At 42.0% G+C, this 21948-nt stretch overlaps 1 protein-coding gene and 1 pseudogene across 3 annotated transcripts in view; both read right to left on the bottom strand.

The window, feature by feature from the left end:
• Positions 1 to 214: 214 nt before the first annotated feature.
• On the bottom strand, positions 215 to 324 carry LOC112616506 (annotated as a pseudogene).
• Positions 325 to 11359: 11035 nt separating this feature from the next.
• TTC13 (tetratricopeptide repeat domain 13) overlaps positions 11360 to 21948 on the bottom strand; it is a 76284-nt gene continuing 65695 nt past the window's right edge. The window contains exons 16-21 of one of the 3 annotated variants that reach the window (XM_025397317.1): positions 21731 to 21837; positions 17824 to 17959; positions 16669 to 16748; positions 14140 to 14218; positions 13911 to 13990; positions 11360 to 12136 (exon numbers count right to left, since the gene is read on the bottom strand). In XM_025397317.1, the coding sequence (XP_025253102.1) occupies positions 12022 to 12136; positions 13911 to 13990; positions 14140 to 14218; positions 16669 to 16748; positions 17824 to 17959; positions 21731 to 21837 (597 nt within the window). In that variant the 3' untranslated portion in view covers positions 11360 to 12021. Of the gene's footprint in view, positions 12137 to 12796; positions 13181 to 13910; positions 13991 to 14139; positions 14219 to 16668; positions 16749 to 17823; positions 17960 to 21730; positions 21841 to 21948 lie in introns of those variants that run through there. The other 2 variants (XM_025397311.1, XM_025397326.1) reach the window with 2 other exon arrangements.

Genomic DNA, 21948 nt, shown 5'->3' on the forward strand with positions numbered 1-21948 from the left:
AAACAAACATCTATGGTGAAATTATAAAAAGATGGATGGGCCATGTGATCTCAAAACTTAGGGTCACAGTTACCTTTTGGGGATGGCAGGGAATCGGGGGAGAGTGCACGGAGGGCTCCAACTGCATTGGCGAAGTTTGCTTCCTTCACGTAGCTTTTGTGTATCATTATTTATATTCTTTGTGTGTTTCAAATATTTCTCTTTTTCCTTCTCATGTCCGACAGGTAATGTGCCAATATTGTCACAAGGTTTGAGGGAGGGATATCTCACACATGAGCATGAAAAACCGTAAGTGTGTTTCACATTTATGAACCACAAAATAATGTGTTTCAAATCTTTCTTAATACATTGAAAGCAACAGCTGAAGATCATGAAGACAGTTCAACAAAGAAATACAAGCTGGTGGCTTGTGCATGTAATCCCAGCTACTCAGGAAGCTGAGGTGGGAGGACTGCTTGAGGCCAGCGGTTCTAAGACCAGAACGGGCATCATAGTGAGATTTCATCTCTAAAAAATTGTTGTAAAACTTAGCTGGGTATATTAATACATTTTGCATTTCTATAAAGGAATACCTGAGGCTGAGTAATTTATAAAGAAAAGAGGCTTATCTGGCTCATGGTTCTGCAGGCTGTACAAGACACACAGTGCTGGCATCTGCTTCCAGTGAGGCCTCAGGAAGCTTCCAGTCATGGCAGAAAGCAAAGAGGGAGCAAGCACTTCGCATGATGAGAGAGGGAGCAAGAGAGAAGGGAGGAGGAGGAGATGAGAGGCTCCTTTAAACAACCAGCCAGCTCTCATGTGAACAAAGAGAGCGAGAAGTCACTCATTACCACTGGAAGGGCACCAAGCCACGCATGAGGGACCCATCCCCAGGACCCAAACACCTCCCACTGGATCCCATCTCCAACTTACTGGAGATCACATTTCAACCTGAGATTTGGAGGAGACACACATTCAAACCCTCTCACTGTGTGTGGTGGTGCATGCCTGTAATTCCAGCTACTCAGGATGCCGAGGCAGGAGGATTGCTTGTAGCCAGAGTTGGACATCAACCTGGGCAAAAGAGCAAGACCCCATCTCTACAAAAAGTTTTTAAAAAATAACTAGGTGTAATGGTATATGCCTGTAGTCCCAGCTACTCAGGAGGCTGAGGCAAGAGGATCGTCTAAGCCCAGGAGTTCAAGGTTGTAGTGAGGAATGATCATGCCATGGCACTCCAGCCTTGGCTACAGACCCTGATTCCAAAAAATAAAAAAAGAAGGCCAGGCGTGGTGCTCACACTTGTAATCCCAGCACTTTGGGAGGCCGAGGCAGGCGGATCACCAGGTCAAGAGATCGAGACCATCCTGGCCAACATGGTGAAGCCCTGTCTCTACTAAACATACAAAAAATTAGCTGGACATGGTGGCGTGCACCTGTAGTCCCAGCTACTCTGGAGGCGGAGGTTGCAGTGAGCCAAGATTGCGCCACTGCACTCCAGCCTGCTGACAGAGCAAGATTCCATCTCAAAATAATAATAATAAATAAATAAATAATAAAAAAGAAAAGAAATACAAGTGGCCAATAAACACATAAGAGCTGTTTAACTTGGGTTGGGGCAGGAGAAAGTAGAGAGAGAGAGGAGTGAGAGATCCAGCAGAAAGAAATCCTAGACAAAGCAGATCGTAGCTCTACCAACAAGCAAGATTAAGCAGCTCTGCAGGGACAGCTGCTCTCCCAGCTGTGCTTCTGGAGGGATCAAATAGTGCAAAGCTTTGCCTCCAACTTTTGACATTAAAGACAGAGTAAGTATCTGTCACTGGGAGCCAGAGAACAAAAAGGAATTTGAAAGGCTTTCCTGAGAGTGCTTCTGAGTTTTGTTTTTTTACTCTAAGGAGGCAGGAAAAAACAGCAAAGTTTACATTATGAAATTATTCCAGCCCTTGTGACCAAGACAGTCTGGTATGGGGAAAGCAAGAGCCAGAAACCGTATTATTCTACTGGCCAGTTTTTATGTGTTTGTATGTTTGTTTGCTTTGAGACATGATCTTGCTCTGCCACACAGGTTGGAGTGTAGTGGCATGACCATAACTCATGGCAACCTCAAACTCCTGAGCTCAGATGATCCTCCCACCTCAGCTTCCCAAGTAGCTGGGACTACAGGCATGCACAACCATGCCTGCATAGTTTTTTAATTTTTTGTAGAGACAGGGTCTTGCTATGCTGCCCAGGCTGCTCTTGAACTCCTGGGCTCAAACAATCTTCCCACCTCGGCCTCCCAAAGTGCTGGGATTACAGGGATGAGGCACTGTGCCTGTACTGGCCAGCGTTTCTTGGCTGGTTTCTCTAATTATCCCTACATCTCCCACATGGGATTCAAAATGCAGAGATCCTTTGATAAGTCTTTATCAGTATAAAAGCTTTGGTTATATCAAAAGCATGAAAAAGGAAAAACTATTTTAAATGAGCTCTGGTTTTTCTGAATCTTCTCAAATTGGCTAGTAAGTTAGAGAAAACTTAAGAATTTGTAATTGGCCCACTATACAATCTATCAAAACTGTAAAGCCGATAAAACACTGTAGATGACGTAGTTTCACGCTTTCCTTTTCCAGGTAAAGTAAGGCCAGAGAGATTAAATGCTTTGCTTGGTGGTAGGCGGCAGGGTTGGTTTTGGAGCCCAGGTGTCCTGACTGAATACTCTACAGCTGGTCATTACTGCAGCTCTTTCTAGAGCATCAGGGAGTCCTGACTCTGGAATCCTGCAGTTCCCTCTGCCAGGGACTTGAGGACGTTCTGGTGTTCACACATGGCACAAGCACTTCCCCCTCCTTTCTCCTGATACCTGCATGCACACCTGAGACGCCTACTCCAAGACTCAACCTGGGGATGAAGTGGCCTGACTTCGTTGTCGTAAAGGCATCCCTGAGGGGTTCTCCCAAGTCAGTAATCTTCTGTGAGCTTTATGAATAACAAACATCTTAGCCTCGGATTATGTAGCTAATAAAAATAAGAGGTATATTCTAATATGCCAGAGTCAACAATTGGGATGTTCGTGTCACCCGGTCCAATGTTGCATCCTCTCTGGGGTCTTTCCCAGTCTCCCCAGGCAGAGCTACTCCCTGCTCTTCTGTTCCTACCCAGACTTCTTAGGCTGTATCATGACATAATTTGTACAATTTCTGCTGTTAGGACTGTGAGCTCCTTCTGGAAACGGTTACTGTCTTACTCAACATCTCCAACATCTAGGACATAGCTTGGTCTCTAGTAGTTGCTGGGTCTGGGAGGAAGGTGCCATGTGGACCAAACAGGGATACAAGTGAACTTTCACACTCACCAAACAAAAGGTCACTTACAGTCAGGGGTACCATAAGAATGATTATCCAAACCAGGATACTTTTGAATGGAAAGTGGCACTATTAATAATTACAATGGGACAGCAGGCATAAATCAGGACTGTTCTGAGCAAATTGGGGTTTAGGGCTGTCTTCCTTGTAACCTAGGTTTGGAAAGTTTTAGCTCTGGAAATTATGTACAATAAGAAAAGAAACATTAAGTGAATGCATGACTTGAAACCACTAAAAGAGAAGTCTGTTCAAATAAAGCAATTACATTCTGCCAAAGTATAATATACAATGAAGGGATGGTTAATCCAGAAATCACCATCCCTTTTATGATTTAAACAAGGGGTATCATATGACTCTACCCTATGGCAGTCTGGATTGGTCCAAGTGGTCACCTGACCTAAGCTGGCCCAATCACGAGTCCTTTCCCTGAGATTCTGGGATGAGAACTGCGAAGGATGGGCTGTTTTTAGGTCGCCGGTGCAAAGCTGAACACTGGTAGTAGCCCTGCACCCACCATGTCAGGAGAACAGGTTTGCAGATGGAGAGAGGAGCAGAAAGGAGAGGCAGAGCCCACATCCAGCACAGCTGAAACATTTTGAGGGTCCAGGGCCAGAATATAAATGGACCCACCTATCACATATCTAAAAACTTGGAAGTTATAAATCCATTGTCAAATAAAACATATCCTGTCTTCTTACTTTAATAAATGTACTTTCATAAGAAAAAAAATGGATATGGAACATGTGTAAAGCTACAGGCTTAACATATTCAAAAGTTTGCAAAATGCCAAAGACCAGCAAATTTAATCATTATTACACATCTGGTGTTCTCGATAGGTTCTGACATCAGCCAGAGTAATAAAGATATGCATGATTCAAAAATCACATTAATTCCTTAAAATGTATCATTCTTGCCTTCATTTCAGCAAAATCACTAATGTGGTTATATTCAAGATTTTTACTGAATTTGTGCTCTATCATCAGTAATGGATTAAAAAGAATTTTTAAAAAGATGTAATTGTAGTAAAAATATGCCAGATCTAATATATTTTCAAAAAATTTAAATAAATGTAAACATTTTTAAACTTGGTTTTTAAAAAATTTTTTAAGTGTTCAATACGCTCTATTAAAATTAAAGGCCGGGCGCGGTGGCTCAAGCTTGTAATCCCAGCACTTTGGGAGGCCGAGACGGGCGGATCACGAGGTCGGGAGATCGAGACCATCCTGGCTAACACGGTGAAACCCCGTCTCTACTAAAAAATACAAAAAACTAGCCGGGCGAGGTGGCGGGCTCCTGTAGTCCCAGCTACTCCGGAGGCTGAGGCAGGAGAATGGCGTAAACCCGGGAGGCGGAGCTTGCAGTGAGCTGAGATCCGGCCACAGCACTCCAGCCTGGGCGACGGAGCCAGACTCCGTCTCAAAAAAAAAAAAAAAAAAAAAAATTAAAGGCAGTGTGCAGATTATAGTTTACAAATATTAAATTAAAAATCAAACCTTTAAATCTAAATTTTATTTTAAAAATATAATTTCAATTTTAAATATAAAAATTATTTGCAATTCTAGCATTTGATGTCCATTTGGTTGCCAGTGTAAAGAACTGGCATCATGCTTTACGTGTTGTGGCTAGACCTGCATATCTAAAGTTATCTCGTGCAACTGTCACGTAGTCCATGCTAATTCATGAGAACCTCTTGAATTGGAACAAAGCAAAGAAAAAAACAATCTGGACTACTGGAAAAAGGCACGTCACTATGTAAGAATCCAGTGCATTTATACTATCTGATGGGAAGAATTTGACAAAAGTTTTCTCCCCCCTTATCTAAGGCATTTCAATTGCTCAAATAATTTTTGGAAGGAATATGCCAGCATGTAATTTCAATATTCTTGGTCTCCCAAGGATGTGGAGCACAGAACTGGGCTGCTCAATGGCCAAGCTAGCATCTCACTCGGAGGGCCAGAGCTGTGCTCCTATGCACACACATTACCAAAATCAGAGTATTGGTTAAAGCTGCCCTGAAGGCAGAGTAAGAAAAAGTGTGACAGATACAGAAAGGGAAAGTAGAAGGGTCAAGTAGCATAGGAACAGAAGAATGAAGATTATTTTAATGAAAATGTTCTTGTAATAAAAGGATTACGAAGTCAAGATTTTACTTTTAAGTAAAGGCTCTTAAAATAGAAGTGTTAGCCGGGCGCGGTGGCTCAAGCCTGTAATCCCAGCACTTTGGGAGGCCGAGACAGGCGGATCATGAGGTCAGGAAATCGAGACCATCCTGGCGAACACGGTGAAACCCCATCTTTACTAAAAAATACAAAAAACTAGCCGGGTGAGGTGGCAGGCGCCTGTGGTCTCAGCTACTCGGGAGGCTGAGGCAGGAGAATGGCGTAAACCCGGGAGGCGGAGCTTGCAGTGAGCTGAGATCGCGCCACTGTACTCCAGCCTGGGCAACAGAGCGAGACTCCGTCTCAAAAAAAAAAAAAAAAAAAAAAAATAGAAGTGTTCATAGATGATAATTTTTAAAATCACAAACAGAAATATAATATCAATTGTTATAATGATAGGAGTGTTTCTGGAAAAAAGATTGGAGGTGTAAAGGCTGGAGTAAGCCTCAGATAAGGTGATTTTTCTTATTGGATTAATCTTAACAGAAATCACTTATGGCTGACACAAAATAAACAGGGTGATAATATACTGGATGAAAATCAGATTTCATAATACAAAAGAAAACAGCTATAAGAATGGACTGATATTAGATGACACTTGGTGGACGTAAAAAGATTAAATGGTAAAGCTTTACTAACAGACACAGCTGCTAGGGAAGACTGAAGTTAGAGATTTTTAGTTGACTTGGGTCAACAGTGTGACAAAGCTGCCTTCGAGAGCTACTGTATGTAGCTGTGTTTATATGAAATATGTTTGTATGAAATATGTGATGTATATTTATACATATACATATACATATATTTATACATTATACATATAAACATATGTTTATATACATTCTGGGGTGCTGGTAATGTTCTGTTTCTTGATCTCAAAGCTGGTTATGTTAGGTTTGTGAAGATTCACCAATGTGCACACACATGCGCATTTTTCATATGTGTGTTGTATTTCAGTAAAAAGATTTTATTGGACAGACCACATGTGGACTATTATGTTTAACTATGAACAGTTATTTCATTTTAAGGAGTATGAAGAGGTGGGAGGAGCCGTTTAGGCTGAACAAGCAAAGTCCTAGCAGGGGAGCTGTCTGAAGTATTTTTGTGCATTTCGCTCAATGACAGTGTTTACCTAGGTTGACCACCAGCTCCGTGGCATTCCCTGTTTGACCTTTGGGCAGCTACTCAACCTCTTTTTGTCCCAGCTTCCTCGATGGCAAATTACAGGAGCTTGACTAGATGATCTGAGAACTCCTTAGCTCTCAAGTGCTATGAGCATTGAAAGGCATCTGTATAAAACAAGTATACTTGATCAGTTAGTTGCTTCTCCCACTCATATTTTTCTTACGTGTTGTATTTTTTTTTTATCCAGCTGTGAAACTGGATGGTTAACATTTGTGTACTTACCTGAAACAGAAAGTGCTATATTCACTTTAGAAGTTACTTCTACACCAAACTGGTAATTCAAGGAGTTAATTTGCATATAAAAATTGTTCTAGTTCTTTGCATTAGAAGCCTACTAAAAGATGCATTGACTCAGAATCTATTTTTGGACAGATATGTATTATTTTAAATTCTGATCCTAGTAAGTGACAATTTCCAGTTTTTGTTGGGCTTATACATAAGCCTTGACAAATCTGTTCATTCTGACATTATCTCTAGAGTTGTGTTATACAACAAGCCAATCCGCGTGGCCCCCGATGGATGACTGCTGGAAGCCCCTTGAGTAATATGGTGTCATTTCTACCTGGTAGATGGCTGAAAGCAATCAAGCTCCTTGACAGAAGGGCTTATTTGTTTAAGGCCAAGAATGTGGCAGTCAAATCCCCGCTGGCCCCACCACCACTCTCCACTGAGGACTTAACCTTGCGTGGCAAGCACCCTAGGCAACATTCAAGAGCTATGGCAGGCAAGTCACTTCCCCTACCTGAGCCCGTTTGTCACCTAAGCGGGGATAATACTAGTGCTTATCTCACAGGCCTCTTCAAAGGATTAAATGAGTAAAACAATGTACAAAGCTTTAAAAAAATCGGCCAGGCACCATGGCTCACGCCTGTAATCCCAGCACTTTGGGAGTCCGAGGTGGGTGGATCACGAGGTCAGGAGATCGAGACCATCCTGGCCAACATGGTGAAACCCCGTCTCTACTAAAAACACAAAAATCAGCCAGGCGTAGTGGCGGGCGCCTGTAGTCCCAGCTACTCGGGAGGCTGAGGCAGAAGAATCGCTTGAACCCGAGAGGTGGAGGTTGCAGCGAGCTGAGATTGCGCCATTGCACTCCAGATTGGGCGACAGAGCGAGACACCGTTTTCAGGATTGAAAAAAAGAAGAAGAAGAAAAATGCCAGCCGCAGGAAGTGCTTAAAACACATTAGCTCCCAAAGGGCCCCAAACCCTGGGGAGAGAAGCATCCGGTTGCAACCCCCCACCCCTCGAGAGGTGGCGGGAAGCCCAAGCCCAGTGTGTCATAGAATAGAGTAGGGGGCCCAAGGGGGGCCTCCACAATGGCAGGGCACTTGCTCCGAGTTCTGCATGCTCAGTACCGCAGCCCAGAGCTCTGGAGGTAGAGAAGTCTGCTGCACAGAGGCGGCGGAAGCAGCAGCGCATGCGCTGTTGGCCAGCGGACCCGAGCGGGTAGAGGTCAAACAACGGTAGACGCTGGACCGACCAAGGCTTGCTACCCTAGCACAGGGAACACGAGCTAAATCTCAGTGCGGAGGATCCGGGCAAAAGCCCGAGGGCGGCCGAGACTACAGGCTCAGGAAATCAGACTGTTCCCTGAAGGGCGAAGGCAAGGAGGCTGGGAACTTAAGGCAATTTAAAACTGCACATGTCTGAGTCACCTTGAATGGGCCCAAGTTAAATTCTTTATTCCCAGTAGGAATTGAAGCTTGTGAACCAAGTTCTGTTCAACCAAGCTCCCTGTGTTCAAGACTTACTTACATATATATTTGTATATCCAACTTAAAATGTTACAAATATATTTATTGACATATAATTCATTATGTGTTAACTGAAAAAAGTAAATTTTAAAAATTAAGCACAGTGTAGTGTGATCTCATTTTGTATATCCAACTTTCTGTAGACTAGTTTAACTCGTAAAATTTATGTTTACAACATATAAAACTAAAGGGACTCTATATTTATGGGAACACAGTTTGAAGCAAAAAGGACTATTATAAATCTAATCACAGCTCTAATATTCAAAAACATACTTGGTTTCATGATGGCAGTTAGGGAGAAAAAAAAAAAATCTCTGGTACAGTGAGGTAGATTTTCATGATATTCTAGTTTGATGTTTCTCGAGTGTGGTTCCTGGACCACTTCTGTGTGAATCACGTGAGGTTCAGGTGAAGCTGGAGATCCCAGGCCTAACCACAGACCCCTTGGATCAGAAAACAGAAGGAAACGTTTTAAGCCAGTCTAGAAGTTTTTTTTCTTTCTCTCATTTGTGCCCCCATGCTGCCACCAAACACTGTGGTTTTGACCCTGAAAGCCCCTGGACCCTTGCTTAAGACCACAGGGATGCAGCAGTGTGTTGGGTTGAGCTGTTTGCTTTCAGGATAGCAGTGCTGCTCAGTGGGATGTCCTGTGGTGATGGGGCTATCCCACGTCTGCGCTGTCCAATCAGATAGCTGCTAGCCCCATGTGGCTACTGAGCACTTGAAAGGCAGCTAGAGAGACAGAAACAAGCATTCGATTTAGTTTAATTTTAATTAGTTTAGCTTTAAGTAGCTTGGGCCTGGGGGTAACAATGGAGATAGTTAGACATGAATGGATCTGGGATATTCTTAGAGGTAAACAGGATCGGACTGGATGGTGATGATTTGAAAATTGGAGGAGGGCAGTGTAGACCCTAGAGGCCGCCTGGGTGTCTGGCGGAAGCTGCTGAGTGAAGAGGGAACCATTTCTGACACAGAGAAGCATGCGGAGGAACAGACTTTGAGTGAAGGAATGATGGGCTCCATTACAGACATCTTAAGAGGTATTCATGAACCCTCAGATTTTGCTGGTCTGGGACACACTGGGTTTCTTTAGGTGATTTTGCTCATCTCTCCTCTGAGGCATATCAATTTTATTCCATATTTGCAAATTATCAGGGAGTAATGATCACAGAGTTGGAGGGCAGTTTCTTGTCCCTCATTTCTATACCAAAGAAATTCCACACTAAAGTTCTTAATGTACTAGCAAATTTTGCTCTAGACTTTTTCAAGTTAGTTTTTTAAAAGTTTGAACATCTTGATTCACAGGAGCAATTTTATCAATAGAACTGTGATACTGAGGTAATAAGAAAGCTGTATCTGATCTCTGCCCTCCAGTTCCTGGCACAGAGCTCGTAAAACTCTTGGTATTTTCTGAGTGATCAGGGTGAGAAGTGTTTTTTGTTATTAATAAGCATCTTCTAATCATACCTGAATTTATGCTGATGAGATGACTCTTGGAGGATGGGGGTTGGGGGCCAGAGAAACTAACCATGTGATTAGAGGAACTTTCAGTCCTAACCCCCAGCCTCCAGAGAGAAAAGAGGGGCTGAGAATTGAGCTAACTGCCAATGATTTAATCAACCATGCCTATGCAATGGAATCCCCATAAAAAACCTTAAGTGAAAAGGTTTGGGGGTTTTAGCTGGTGAACACATCGAGGTGGAGGGAGGGTGGTGGGCCTGGAGAGGGCATAGAAGCTCCATGCTGCCCCCATACCTTGCCCTGTGCACCTCTTCCATTTGACTGTTGATGTGTATCCGATATAACAAATCAGTAATAGTAAGTAAGGAGTGTCCCTGAATTGTGTGAGCCATTCTTGCAAATTATCAGACATGAGGTGGGAGGGTGTGATGGGAACCCCCAACTTATAGCCAATCAGTCAGGAGTACAGGAGGCAATGACTTGCAACTGGCATCTGAAAAGGGGGCAGTCTTGTGAGACTAGCCCTTAACCTCTGGGGTCTGTTTAACTACAGGAAGTTAGTGTCAGATGTGAATTGCAGGATCCCTCCCCACTCCAGCTGATACATGGAAAGCTGGAGAATTGGTTGGTGTGAGGGGAAAACTCCACACATCTGGTATCAGAACTCTTGTGAATAAAAACGGATCATAGTAAGAGCTTAGCTACTCAGGCAAGTCTATAACCACAAATTCAAAATGATATTAAATTACCCTGGGAGACCACCATTCTAGATCATCTCTGTGCAAAAACCTTTAAAGTCTCACTAGGAACTCTGTAGGCTGCATGGACCAATATAATAACCACTAGCTACATGCAGCTATTTGAATTTAAATTAATCAAAACTAAATGTGAAACTCAGCTCCTCAGGCACACCAGTTCTGTTTCAAGTGCTCAGTAGCCACATGAGGTTACTGACTACCATACTGGCAGCACATAGAACATTCTGGAACGTCATCACAGAATGTTCTATTGGACAGTGTCAAGTTAACTGAATGGTTCTCAAGGAAGGAAAAGGGTAGGTGAGTTGATGGTTCAAACAAAGGGGAGTGTGGGGAGTAAGAGATTCAATTTGAGAAACAGAGCCACGTCAGCTAGGCTACAGCAAGAGACTGTGTTTCATTTTAGGACAAAGGGAGGCTGTGGGGTTTAAACAGAGCAGTAGCAGGAAGATGAGTCAGGAGACTACAGAAGTGGTCCAAGAGAAATTACGATGTACAGGGAGAAGTGGTCAAGCGAAGAGATGGAAGGTGCGTCCTGTAGAAGGGAGAGAAGAGCAGGCTTGCTAATGGATGGTGCCATTTGGAAACAGCAGCAGTTTTAATTAACCCATTTTACTCACTGTCATTTACCATGCCTGGGAAAAAAAACGAGAGAGATTTTCTGAATGTTCTCATACCTGAAAGTGAAACTGGTTCACAAAACAAACACATACATAATCCAGTGCCAAAAACTGGTGATTTATAGAAATCACCCCGGTTTATTTTTTTCAACAAAGGAAAAAAAAACATGGTTCAATAATTCAGCATTTGGGACATTGGCAAATACTGTCTGTATTGTTCAAAATAAGTGTTCCTGGGTGTGAGCTCTGCAACACATACTGATGGCCCAGGAACCTTCTTCCACGGTTCTAATAAAACGAAGGACCCACACATGGAGGTTACGTGAGTCAACAAAAGATGCTCTATCACAATGTGCGTAAAAAGAAAGTTTGAAAAATATTCAAATCTCTAAAGGAATACAAACACTCTTATTTGGTTTTGTTTTTGTTTTTGTTCATCTTCATTATTATTTTTTAGTTGTTGAGGAAAATGGTCTTTTTTACTGTAAGAAAGGAGTTATATGACTTTATAAGTGGAAACCAACAGGTTGCTGGCTAATACACTTTCCCTCCAAGTCAAGTAGCTTTTTCCCCCGAAAGCTTCTTTCATGATTTTCGTTATGGTTCAGAAAAGTAAAGAAAATGATTTCAAGTATTCAATTCCTATCAAAAATTGGTATCAAAAGTAATAGAGGACCTAATTTCTTTATAATTCCATGTTTTAAAAAATAACTTAAGAAGCAAGAGGTCCGGCCCTTTACTTGTATAAATACAACAGAACTAGAGTTTCTTAAGACAACGTGGAGAAGAGTCCGTGTTTAGCACCTCAATCATCGATCTTAACGTTGGAAACGTTTCTGATACTGACGGAAGAGTCTTATAAGAAGGTGAAATACTGAAAAAGAAAAACATAAAGTAACGGTATGAAAATTAACAAAATTTGCAAAAAAAAAAAAAAAAGGCAGAGCTTATATTTTTTCCTATCATTATATTTATTATATTCATTCTGTAATATCAAACAATGTTAGAAAGGCAGGGAGGAGCTGTGAACAGAATGGCTCCTCTCACAATGGCCTGTGGTATCAGCCGACGTGTGACAAGTTGCTTGGAAGTTAAACCAGAGCTTTGAAAAAGAAAATTAAACTCTTGATTTACATGTCCAGCTGTGGTGCATGCTGGGCTTGGAATCAAAAGACACAGGTTTCAGGTCCAGCTTCACTCCTTATTAGCTTTCTTTACTTCTCTAGGCTGCACTTCCCTGATCTGTCACAGGGACAGTGTTCTTAACTCGCAGAGTTACCATGAGCTCTGAATGAGATAAGGTATTTCGAGGTACACTGTAAAGTGTCAACTGCAGGATGTAAGGTAGCATTGTTATTCCTTCCTTAAAGAATGTCCAAAAGATTCACATTGTACTATTCCTTAAAGAATGTTCAAAAGATTCACATTGTACAATTATGTAAAAACAGAAGCAAGACCTTTGGCCTGGGGGTCGTATTACTAAAACATGTGCAAACTAATAAACCTGAAACAAGAATGTACCAGGACAAGGTGTAACTGTTAGAAGCTTTCATTGCAAAGCTAAATTACAAATTGAGCAATGGCGGACTACAGGCACAAATTTTTCTGTTTTAAACAGAATATAAATTACCCAGCAATAGAGTGGTTGCTATGTCAAATAGATGTGAAAGGCAAAACTGGGGGTGGTTGGGATGTAAAAAAGCAGGAGAAGGGGCAAGAATAACGAAGGTTGAACAGTGAGGCTTACTTATTCTTCATTAACTACTGAGGCATCTATGAGTTTAATTTCACACACTTCAAATTCACACAGTCCTCTCCAGTGCTTCTGGAAACAAGAGCCAGGAACGATCACGGTCTGCTAGACTCCTCACACACAGTGACCGTCAGGGATAATTCCTGGCTGCTATAAAATTCCTGGCTGCAATAAAATGCACTAAGTAGGCTAAGTGCTACCACTCAGCGTAATGTAAAATGGGCTCTGTCTACAAGTTCAAACACTCCTGAATACTGAGCCGAAGAGTAAGTAGGCCAAAAGAGGTGAATACCTGATCATATAAATAAGATTTTGGTAATTTTCTTTCGCCAACTACTTTTTAAATTTTTTATTCATGGTTCTTTTTTTTTTTTTTTTTTTTTTTTTAAGAGTCAAGGTGTCACTCTGTCACCCAGGCTGGAGTGCAGTGGTGCAACCATAACTCACTGCAGCCTCAAACTCCTAGGCTCAAGTGATCCTCTTGCTTCAGCTGCCCAGGTAGTTGGGACTACAGGCACACACCACTATGCCCGGCTAATTTTAATTTTTTTTGTAGAGGGGAGCAGTTTCACTATGTTGCCCAGGCTGGTCTCAAACTCCTGGCCTCAAATGATCCTCCCACCTCAGTGTCCCAAAGTGCTGCGATTACAGGTGTGAGCTACCGTGCCTGGCCTTCATAGTCCATTTTTATCCATACATTCACCCTTAAAAGGTTATATTATACAACAGCAAAACACTTTAACCTTGAAAAAGTGGATCAAATTCATTTTACTACATATTAACTTATAAAAATGAGTATAACAATTCCAGTTTTCACGGAGCTCCAAAGTAACAGGAAACTCCCTTTCCTCCTCCAGTTATGATACCCTTGTGTGGACCCCCCTCAAGTAGTTACCTTTTCAAGTTCATCCAGCTTTTGGCGACTTTGCTAAAGGCCTCTGAACCAGGGGCTGTCATAGCTTCAAAGTCTACTAACTGAAAAAGAAAGACATTTAGGAACGTTACTAAATGTGGAGGACACAGGCTCGGCTGGAGATCGGTGCAACTTGTGTACCTTAAAATAAAAATCTGTCAATTGGGACTTAACATACAACCAAGCATGTCTCCCTTCCCCTCCAACGTACCTTCCCTTTGGGAATTTTTCCTGCTACTTCTTTTCCACTTGCCATCAGCGCTCCCACGATGACCGAGTAAGCGATTACACTATTTAAATAAAGAACAGTGGTCAATCCATCCTGAACGGTCTATACTTACCATGGTAAATTTCACCATGGACTTCCCATCATGAAAGATAAAATTTATTCAAAATTTCTTTCGAATAAAACACTAAATGTTTCATTTAACATGAAAATATGTCTATTTATTTAAGAATACTTTACTATTTACTATTAGAATGTATTTACTGGCCAGGCGAGGTGGCTCACACCTGTAATCCCAGCACTTTGGGAGGCCAAGGCGGGCAGATCACTTGAGGTCAGGAGTTTGAGAGCAATATGGTGAAACCCTGTCTCTACTAAAAACACAAACATCAGGCTGGGCATAGTGGCTCATGCCTGTAATCCCAACATTTTGGGAGGCCGAGGCAGGTGGATCACTTGAGGTCAGGAGTTTAAGACTAGCCTGACCAACATGGCAAAACCGCATCTCTAACAAAAATACAAAAAATTATCCAGGAGTGGCAGCAAGCGCCTGTAGTCCCAGCTACTTGGGAGACTGAGGCAGGAGAATTGCTTGAACCTGGTAGGCAGAGGTTGCAGTGAGCTGAGATCGTGCCACTGTACTCCAGCAATGCATGTATACAATAAATACAAATACATATGTTAGTCTTACTTTTTAAGCATTAGAAATGCTGGCCTTCAAGGAAGAAATGCAGAATACATTCTCACAATGTACTAACGGATAGATGGTTTCGAGCTTTGGGCGTGCGTGTGAACTGCCAGGGCTCTGAGGTGGCTGTTAGAGGCCAGGAGATTGTGGGATACCTTTGCCTGCTTGCTCGGAGGCTCGTGGGGCAAGGTCTGCTGCCCTGTCGCTCCAGAATGAGTATAGAGCTGTGAATGTGCAGGTCTGGGGTGGGAGGCGTTTGCAAGGTGCTGTGCTTCTGCTCTTGGTGAGGGGAGAGAGGGAGCTGGCTGGTTCTGGGTGGAAGGAGCTGGCAAAAGGCCATGGAACCCGCTATTATAACCACAGTGTTGTGCTTTTCCCAAAACAAATCGGCGCAAGATAAAGACAGCTCTCGCCCATGAGATAATGCATCCTAGCAGGGGGAAAGGATGGCATGAGCACCTTCAGAGAAAGCTAACAAGTGCCACAGGCAGACACCAAGAAAAGCGAGTCAAGGTGATTCATGGGGTTCTCCAGCAGGGAAGACTTCAGAGGCTAAAGACATGTGCCCTGCATCCTCCAGGGCCCCAGGGCTGAAGATGAAAGCGGCAGAGAAGGCAAGGAGATGTGGCGGATAGCCCACGTGGAGAGCCAAGGGGAGGAGAAAGAGCAGTGGAAGAGAGCGGTGCTGCAGCCAAGGGGCAGGGCAGGGCTGGCACTGTGCACTGTGCGTGCTGCCAAGCTCGGCTTGAGCCCATAGTTTTCAGAAGGTGCTGGAGAGCCGCAGGGCACAGAGAGGAGCAGGAGCAAAGCTAGCTGCAGCGGGTATAGGGAAGAGAGAAACAGAAGTGTGGGAAGCACAACCAACAGACTATTTAGAACTGAAGAGATGTAGGGATGAGGGAGAGTTGAGGACAATCAGAGCTGCACTTCCTTCAATGTCACACAGGAGCCAGCAGAACCGCTGCAAGGACAAAGGACAAAGGACAGATGCTGGCTGTTGAGCACGGTGCCTGCACGTGGGGCCCACAGGCAGTGATGTGTACAGGCCTCACATCACTTATTCAGTGGACACAACTAGCAATATTATGCTGATAAGATAACATTTATGTTTCTATTTCATTTCAATGAGTCTTAAATATTATAACCAAATTTACTATCACGTTTAGGGGAGTTTTACTTCCTAAAGCATTAATCAAAGATAAAGACATTCAAGTGTATTATTTTTAGCCAAAACATCTTAAGTTCAACTATGTGCCAGCAATGGCAAAAGGCCATTTACATGATTTACTGCACACAGTACTGGGAAAAGGAGAATGAAATGAAAACTCTACAGTCATAGCCCTTGTTTTAATGATACCTAAAAAACTCCTGATATACAAGTAGCAAGAATTTATCAAAAATAATAAAAATAGTACAGAGTGACTGGTGGCCCCAAAGTATAAAACATGAGGATTATGGGTCGCCTGACAGCCCAAAATGGAAAAGGGAGAGGAGGAGGAGGTTCAGTAAGAGGCTGACAGATACAAAAAATCAAAACACACTGAGCACGGTGCGTGGTACACAGTAAACTTCCCATGAACTTGTGTTGAATGGATGAATCCCTATCCTATTAAACGTAAGCACAGTATGTTAGAACTGTCTTCTATAATTATTTTGATGATGTGATAGACTAAGGAAATATTTTTTCGTGTAGATTTTGGAAAAAAAATAGGGAGTTCCTTACCATTTCTTTGTGTACTCTGTACCTACATCCATAACAGGAAGGATAAGCAAAAAAGAACACATTTCTCAATTTAAAATAATTTTAATGACAGGATATTACTTACCTGGATCCTCGAGAGAGTGGCATTAAATTATAAAAGTAATAAACTAAGGATAATATTAAGTTGCAGACAGCATCAGCCTCCTAGAAAAAAAGACACAGGCTCATAAACTTAAATACTAGATTACGAACTAATTTTTCATTAGGTGACAGGACACACAAGAATAATTTACAACAAGAAAAGGATTGTTTTCTTCCTCTCCCATAAGAACCTACTTTTCAAATTCTTGAATATTCTATACCCTTTTGTATCATTTTTTCCAATTTAGTTCAATTTAGAGCAATGTTTTCCCAGCTGTTTCTTAAACTGCAACTCTTTGATAAACATAAAAATCTCAGTCTCCTTTAATGTTATTTGAAATGTCAAAATATATATTGTGACTAAAATTTTAAAAGGCATTTATTAACACCAAATATGTTTCCTCAAACAACATGCATCCTTACTCCAAATGATCTGTGTAAGCCCCTTCCCCTACTCTGCATTGAGATTTGGATGATGCTCAATTATGTATATAAACTTAGATGTTTAATTATATGGATGCAGTGATTAAATGTTGGAGAAATAAGGTGACTTTTCAAGGGTAAGGGGCATCCGTCCACTGCAGAACACAGGGAGGGGGCGTGGTGGGGATAGAATGTCCACCATACCCTGCTGCCTGCAACGACGCCACCTCGAGTCCAGGCGGACAACCAAGGGAGGAAGCCACAGACCAGGAAAGGGCCACTAAGTGCAAAGTACACACAACTTCATTGTACTTTCCTTGCCATTAACTCATCAGAATACATCATCCAGTTTACATTCAAAAGCTCATTATAAATATATGGTTATAAGCAACAACCACAATGAAGGGAAGAAAATGGAAGGAAAAGGTGAAGAACAGGTCATTTTCATTACGGACCAACTTTTTTATATCTTGTCAAAGCTCAAACTTATGATAATGTTGTAGCACAGTACTAAATTATTAATTTATTATCCTCCCCATTACTGTAGTTACTAAATACGAGAATTTTTGCCTATAAGAAATAAGAAATATTTTTTAGGTCAATTCAACCCAATTTCAAGCATAAGATGTACAATCTCAATGAAAGGGCAGAGGTTCAAAAAGTTTTAAAAAGAATCATGAGAAGAACAGAAAAATGGAAACAAAGAGAAACCTACCCCAAATTCTGATGAAAGAATCAATACTTTTCCTTTTGCTGTCAAATCTTTATAAAGCGCATCTATTTCAGCATGATATAATTGTGTCCTTTCTTCCGTGGTTTGAGTTTCCACAGAAAATAATATATTGCCAACTCTGAAAATACAAAAATAAGTGTCAAAGGCATATATTATAAGTTCAAACAGCCAAACACAGAAAGTTTTTTTAAAAACCAAAGAGCATGCTGATGTGGCACTAAACATACACAAGAATGTGCCTTACCTTTCTAACTACAGACAAGCAAGGCAGGTGTCATGAGAATGCATTATTTCTTCATAAAATGTGATAGTTGCCTCACCTTTAAGTGATCAGTAACTCATTTGCTCACAGTTAAGTCTAACTACATGTACTTATTACACAAAATTAAGCTAATATGTGGAAAACAATTACACACAGTAAAGAATGCATATAAACAACCAGTAAATATTTTCTAAGCTACCCCATTAGGATTAAAGGTCACAAGCAAGAACTGTGTGTAGGAAGATAGTTCAGGGACGACAACATGTTTTTGTTTTTTATCAAAACAAAAAAAAAGTGGAGCTTAAGGTCCACTTAGGTTCTATGGAGGATATAAGTTTGATACAACAGGCATTTTTTGTATAACGCCACTAGCAAAGTTTGCATTTAGTCCTTGGAGCCTACAAAGAAAAGCCCAGCTGCTGCCTTGATTGAGGAAGGAAGGAAGAAACTGGGCCACAAATTATTATTATTAGAGATGGGATCTTGCTCTACCATCCAGGCTGGAGAGCGGTGGCATGATCATAGCTCACCGTAGCCTCAAACTCTTGGGCTCAAGTGATCTTCCTGCCTCAGCCTCTTGAGTAGCTGGGACTACTGGTACGCAACTGTAGTTATTTTTAAAAATCCATTGCAGAGGCAGAGTCTCACCATGTCACCCAGGCTGGTCTCAAACTCCTGGCCTCAAGCAATCTTCCCATCTTGGCCTCCCAATATGCTGGCATGAGCCACCACTTCTGGCCAAGGGCCCCAAATTATTATGAAACTATGATTCAGGTCATAATGTAGCTCATCAGAGGTTCAAAAAAAGAATCTAATTTGGACAACTAGAAAAAAGCAGGAAAGGTCTCATGGGAGAAGTGGCCTGAATGTGGGTCAGGATGGGAGTGAGAGACCCAGACATCAGAAAGCAGAGGTGAACTGGGGAACAAGCATTCCAGTCGGACTAGCAGGCCAGGTTCCAACAGGGAAACGGTCCAGGTCAAGCAGGAAATGTCTGAGGCCACTTTGTAAGAGGCTGTGAATGCCTGGCAGGGAAGCTGGTTTGGGTAGCCACAGGAAATGGCTGCGTATGGAGAGGGGAGAGATTTGTGGAGCTAGGGGAACGTCCAGCTAGGGGAACGTCCAGTTGCTTTAGCGACATTGGTGAAGCGCTGCTGAAGCAGGAGACAGGAGATGGGATGCCAGGCAGAGTCGTCTCGAGGGGTCAGGAGGCCCAGAGCAAGGGAGGCAATAAGTGGAGTGAAGCAGGCAATTGAGGAAGGATGTCACATTTCAGGGGGAGAAATTTCATGTACAGTTGACCCTTGAACAACATGGGTTTAAACTGCATGGATCCACTTATACGAGGATTTTCTTCCGCCTCTGCCACCCCTGAGACAGCAAGACCAACTCCTCCTCAGCCTACTCAACGTGAAGATAATGAGGATGAAGACCTTTATGAGGATCCACTTCCACTAAATACATAGTTAAGTTTATTTTCCTTATGATTTTCTTTTTTTTCTTTTTTTGAGACGGAGTCTCACTCTGTCACCAGGCTGGAGTGCAGTGGCATGATCTTGGCTCACTGCAACCTCCCCTTGCAGGTGCAAGCGATTCTCCTGCCTCAGCCTCCTGAGTGGCTGGAATTACAGATGCGTGCCACCATGCCTGGTTAATTTTTGTATTTTTAGTAGAGATGGGATTTCACCATATTGGCCAAGCTGGTCTCGAACTCCTGACCTCATGATCCGCCTGCCTTGGCCTCCCAAAGTGCTAGGATTACAGGCGGGAGCCACTGAACCCAGCCTACTTTCTTAATAACATTTTCTTTTCCCTAGCCTACTTTACTGTAAGAATACAAAATGTAATACATATAACATATAAAATATGTGTTAATCAGCTGTTTATGTTTTTGGTAAGGCTTCTGGTCAATAGTAGGCTATTAAATTTGGGGGTAGTCAAAGGTTATATGCAAATTTTTGCCTGCTAGGGGTGGGAAGGTCAATCCGCCTAACCCTGGAGTTATTCAAAGATCAACTGTACTTATATAGTAATTTCATTTCTGTTTGGGAATCTGATCTGAGGATGCATATCATGGATGTGTGAAAAGGGAGGAGAACACTTTTTACATTAAATAGCACACCCTGCAATCAGGGGAGAATGATCTTTATTGGGAACATACTTTGATAAGAAGCTTGAGGTGAAGATCAAGACTTCAAAGATATAGAAAAGCCCCGAAATCTGGAAGTTGCTGAACTGGTGTTTACTCATGAAGACCTGTTTAAGTTGTTTTTTGTTGGTTTGTTTGTTTGTTTGAGACGGAGTCTTGCTCTGTCGCCCAAGCTGGAGTGTAGTGGCGCAATCTTGGCTCACTGCAAGCTCCGCCTCCTGGGTTCATGCCATTCTCTTGCCTCAGCCTCCCAAGTAGCTGGGACCACATGCACCCGCCACCACTCCCAGCTAATTTTTTTGTATTTTTAGTAGAGACGGGGTTTCACCGTGTTAGCCAGGATGGTCTTGATCTCCTGACCTCATGATCTGCCCACCTCAGACTCCCAAAGTCCTGGGATTACAGGCGTGAGTCACCGCACCCCACCCTGTTTAAGTTTTGATGTGAAACTTGAAGAGGTGGCTCCTTGTAGCTTAGAGGAAAAGTATGTGAGAAAGTCAGAGCCCAAGAGGCAGAGGGGCTGCAGAAAGTGAGTCACAGTCTTACTGTTGAGCAGGTGGAAACCAGGGGGAGGGCATGGCACTTCCCAAGGCTATGCACCTGAAGATGGGGTGTGTGTATGGGGGGGGGTGTGTGTGGGTGTGCACGTGCACAGCTCAAGGAAATTCTACCCACAATTCAAGGAATATGGAGGCTGACAGACAAAGCTTGGATTTCAGATGTAAATAAAACTAGAGTTAACAAAAATGTTTACTACAGTGCTATTTATAAAGTAAAACAATGAGAAATACCCTAAGTGGTCAATAACAAAAAGATCAGAGAAATTCTACATCTATACAGTGGAATATTATGCAATTACTAAAAATACTTTTAAGAATATGACTGGGGAAATGACTGTGATAATGTAATGGTAAGGGTAAATAGTGGAACAGTCTAACCTCAGTTTTTAAAGAAAATAACTTGATTTTTATTTTGTTAATTTTGCTTATCTGTATATTCTAAATTTTCTATAAGATTATACTACTCATTAATTATTAAAGCTGTTTCTCTCTCTCTATAGATAGATAGATAGATAGATAGATAGATAGATAGATAGATAGGCTTACATATATATATATTTAAATCTACAAGGGACTTCAATCTGCCAACTGCTCATCTTTTTTCATTTTATTAGTAAAAGCCTCCCTCGCGCCCCACAAGGAACTTCAAAAACCCAGAAGAATGTCTTCCACAAACTACATCATACTTAGCATCTAGAAAGTCCTTAGATTTAGACAGTCAGAAAATGTATCTGCTGGTATAATACTTTAGATGTCACATTTTAAAAAATAACTGGTTATAACTGCTCACTGGACCTTGACACTTTTCATTTCAGGATGGAGCAAAAGTTCAACATGACAAAACTCTACAGCGACAATAAGCACAGGCACCCTTCCTGCCTCGTCTCTAGCTTACACCACATTAAGAAGCGCACATACTTGTCTCCTGTAATCGTGATTGTGAATCCATCATATTCCTTCCCTTGGTCTTTAAGGCTGGGAACTTTCGTGTTCACGGTGAACCCATCCTTTGTTTTAGTATTAAACTGCTTTCAGGGAAAAAGAAAATTCACATTACTAGTGTTTCATTCACTGTAAACCCCAACTGCAATTCTGTAGCGCTGGCTCTACCTTACATGTTTTTAAAAAGCCAAGGA

Source organism: Theropithecus gelada, chromosome 1 (genome assembly GCF_003255815.1).
Source record: "Theropithecus gelada isolate Dixy chromosome 1, Tgel_1.0, whole genome shotgun sequence".
NCBI lineage: Eukaryota > Metazoa > Chordata > Mammalia > Primates > Cercopithecidae > Theropithecus > Theropithecus gelada.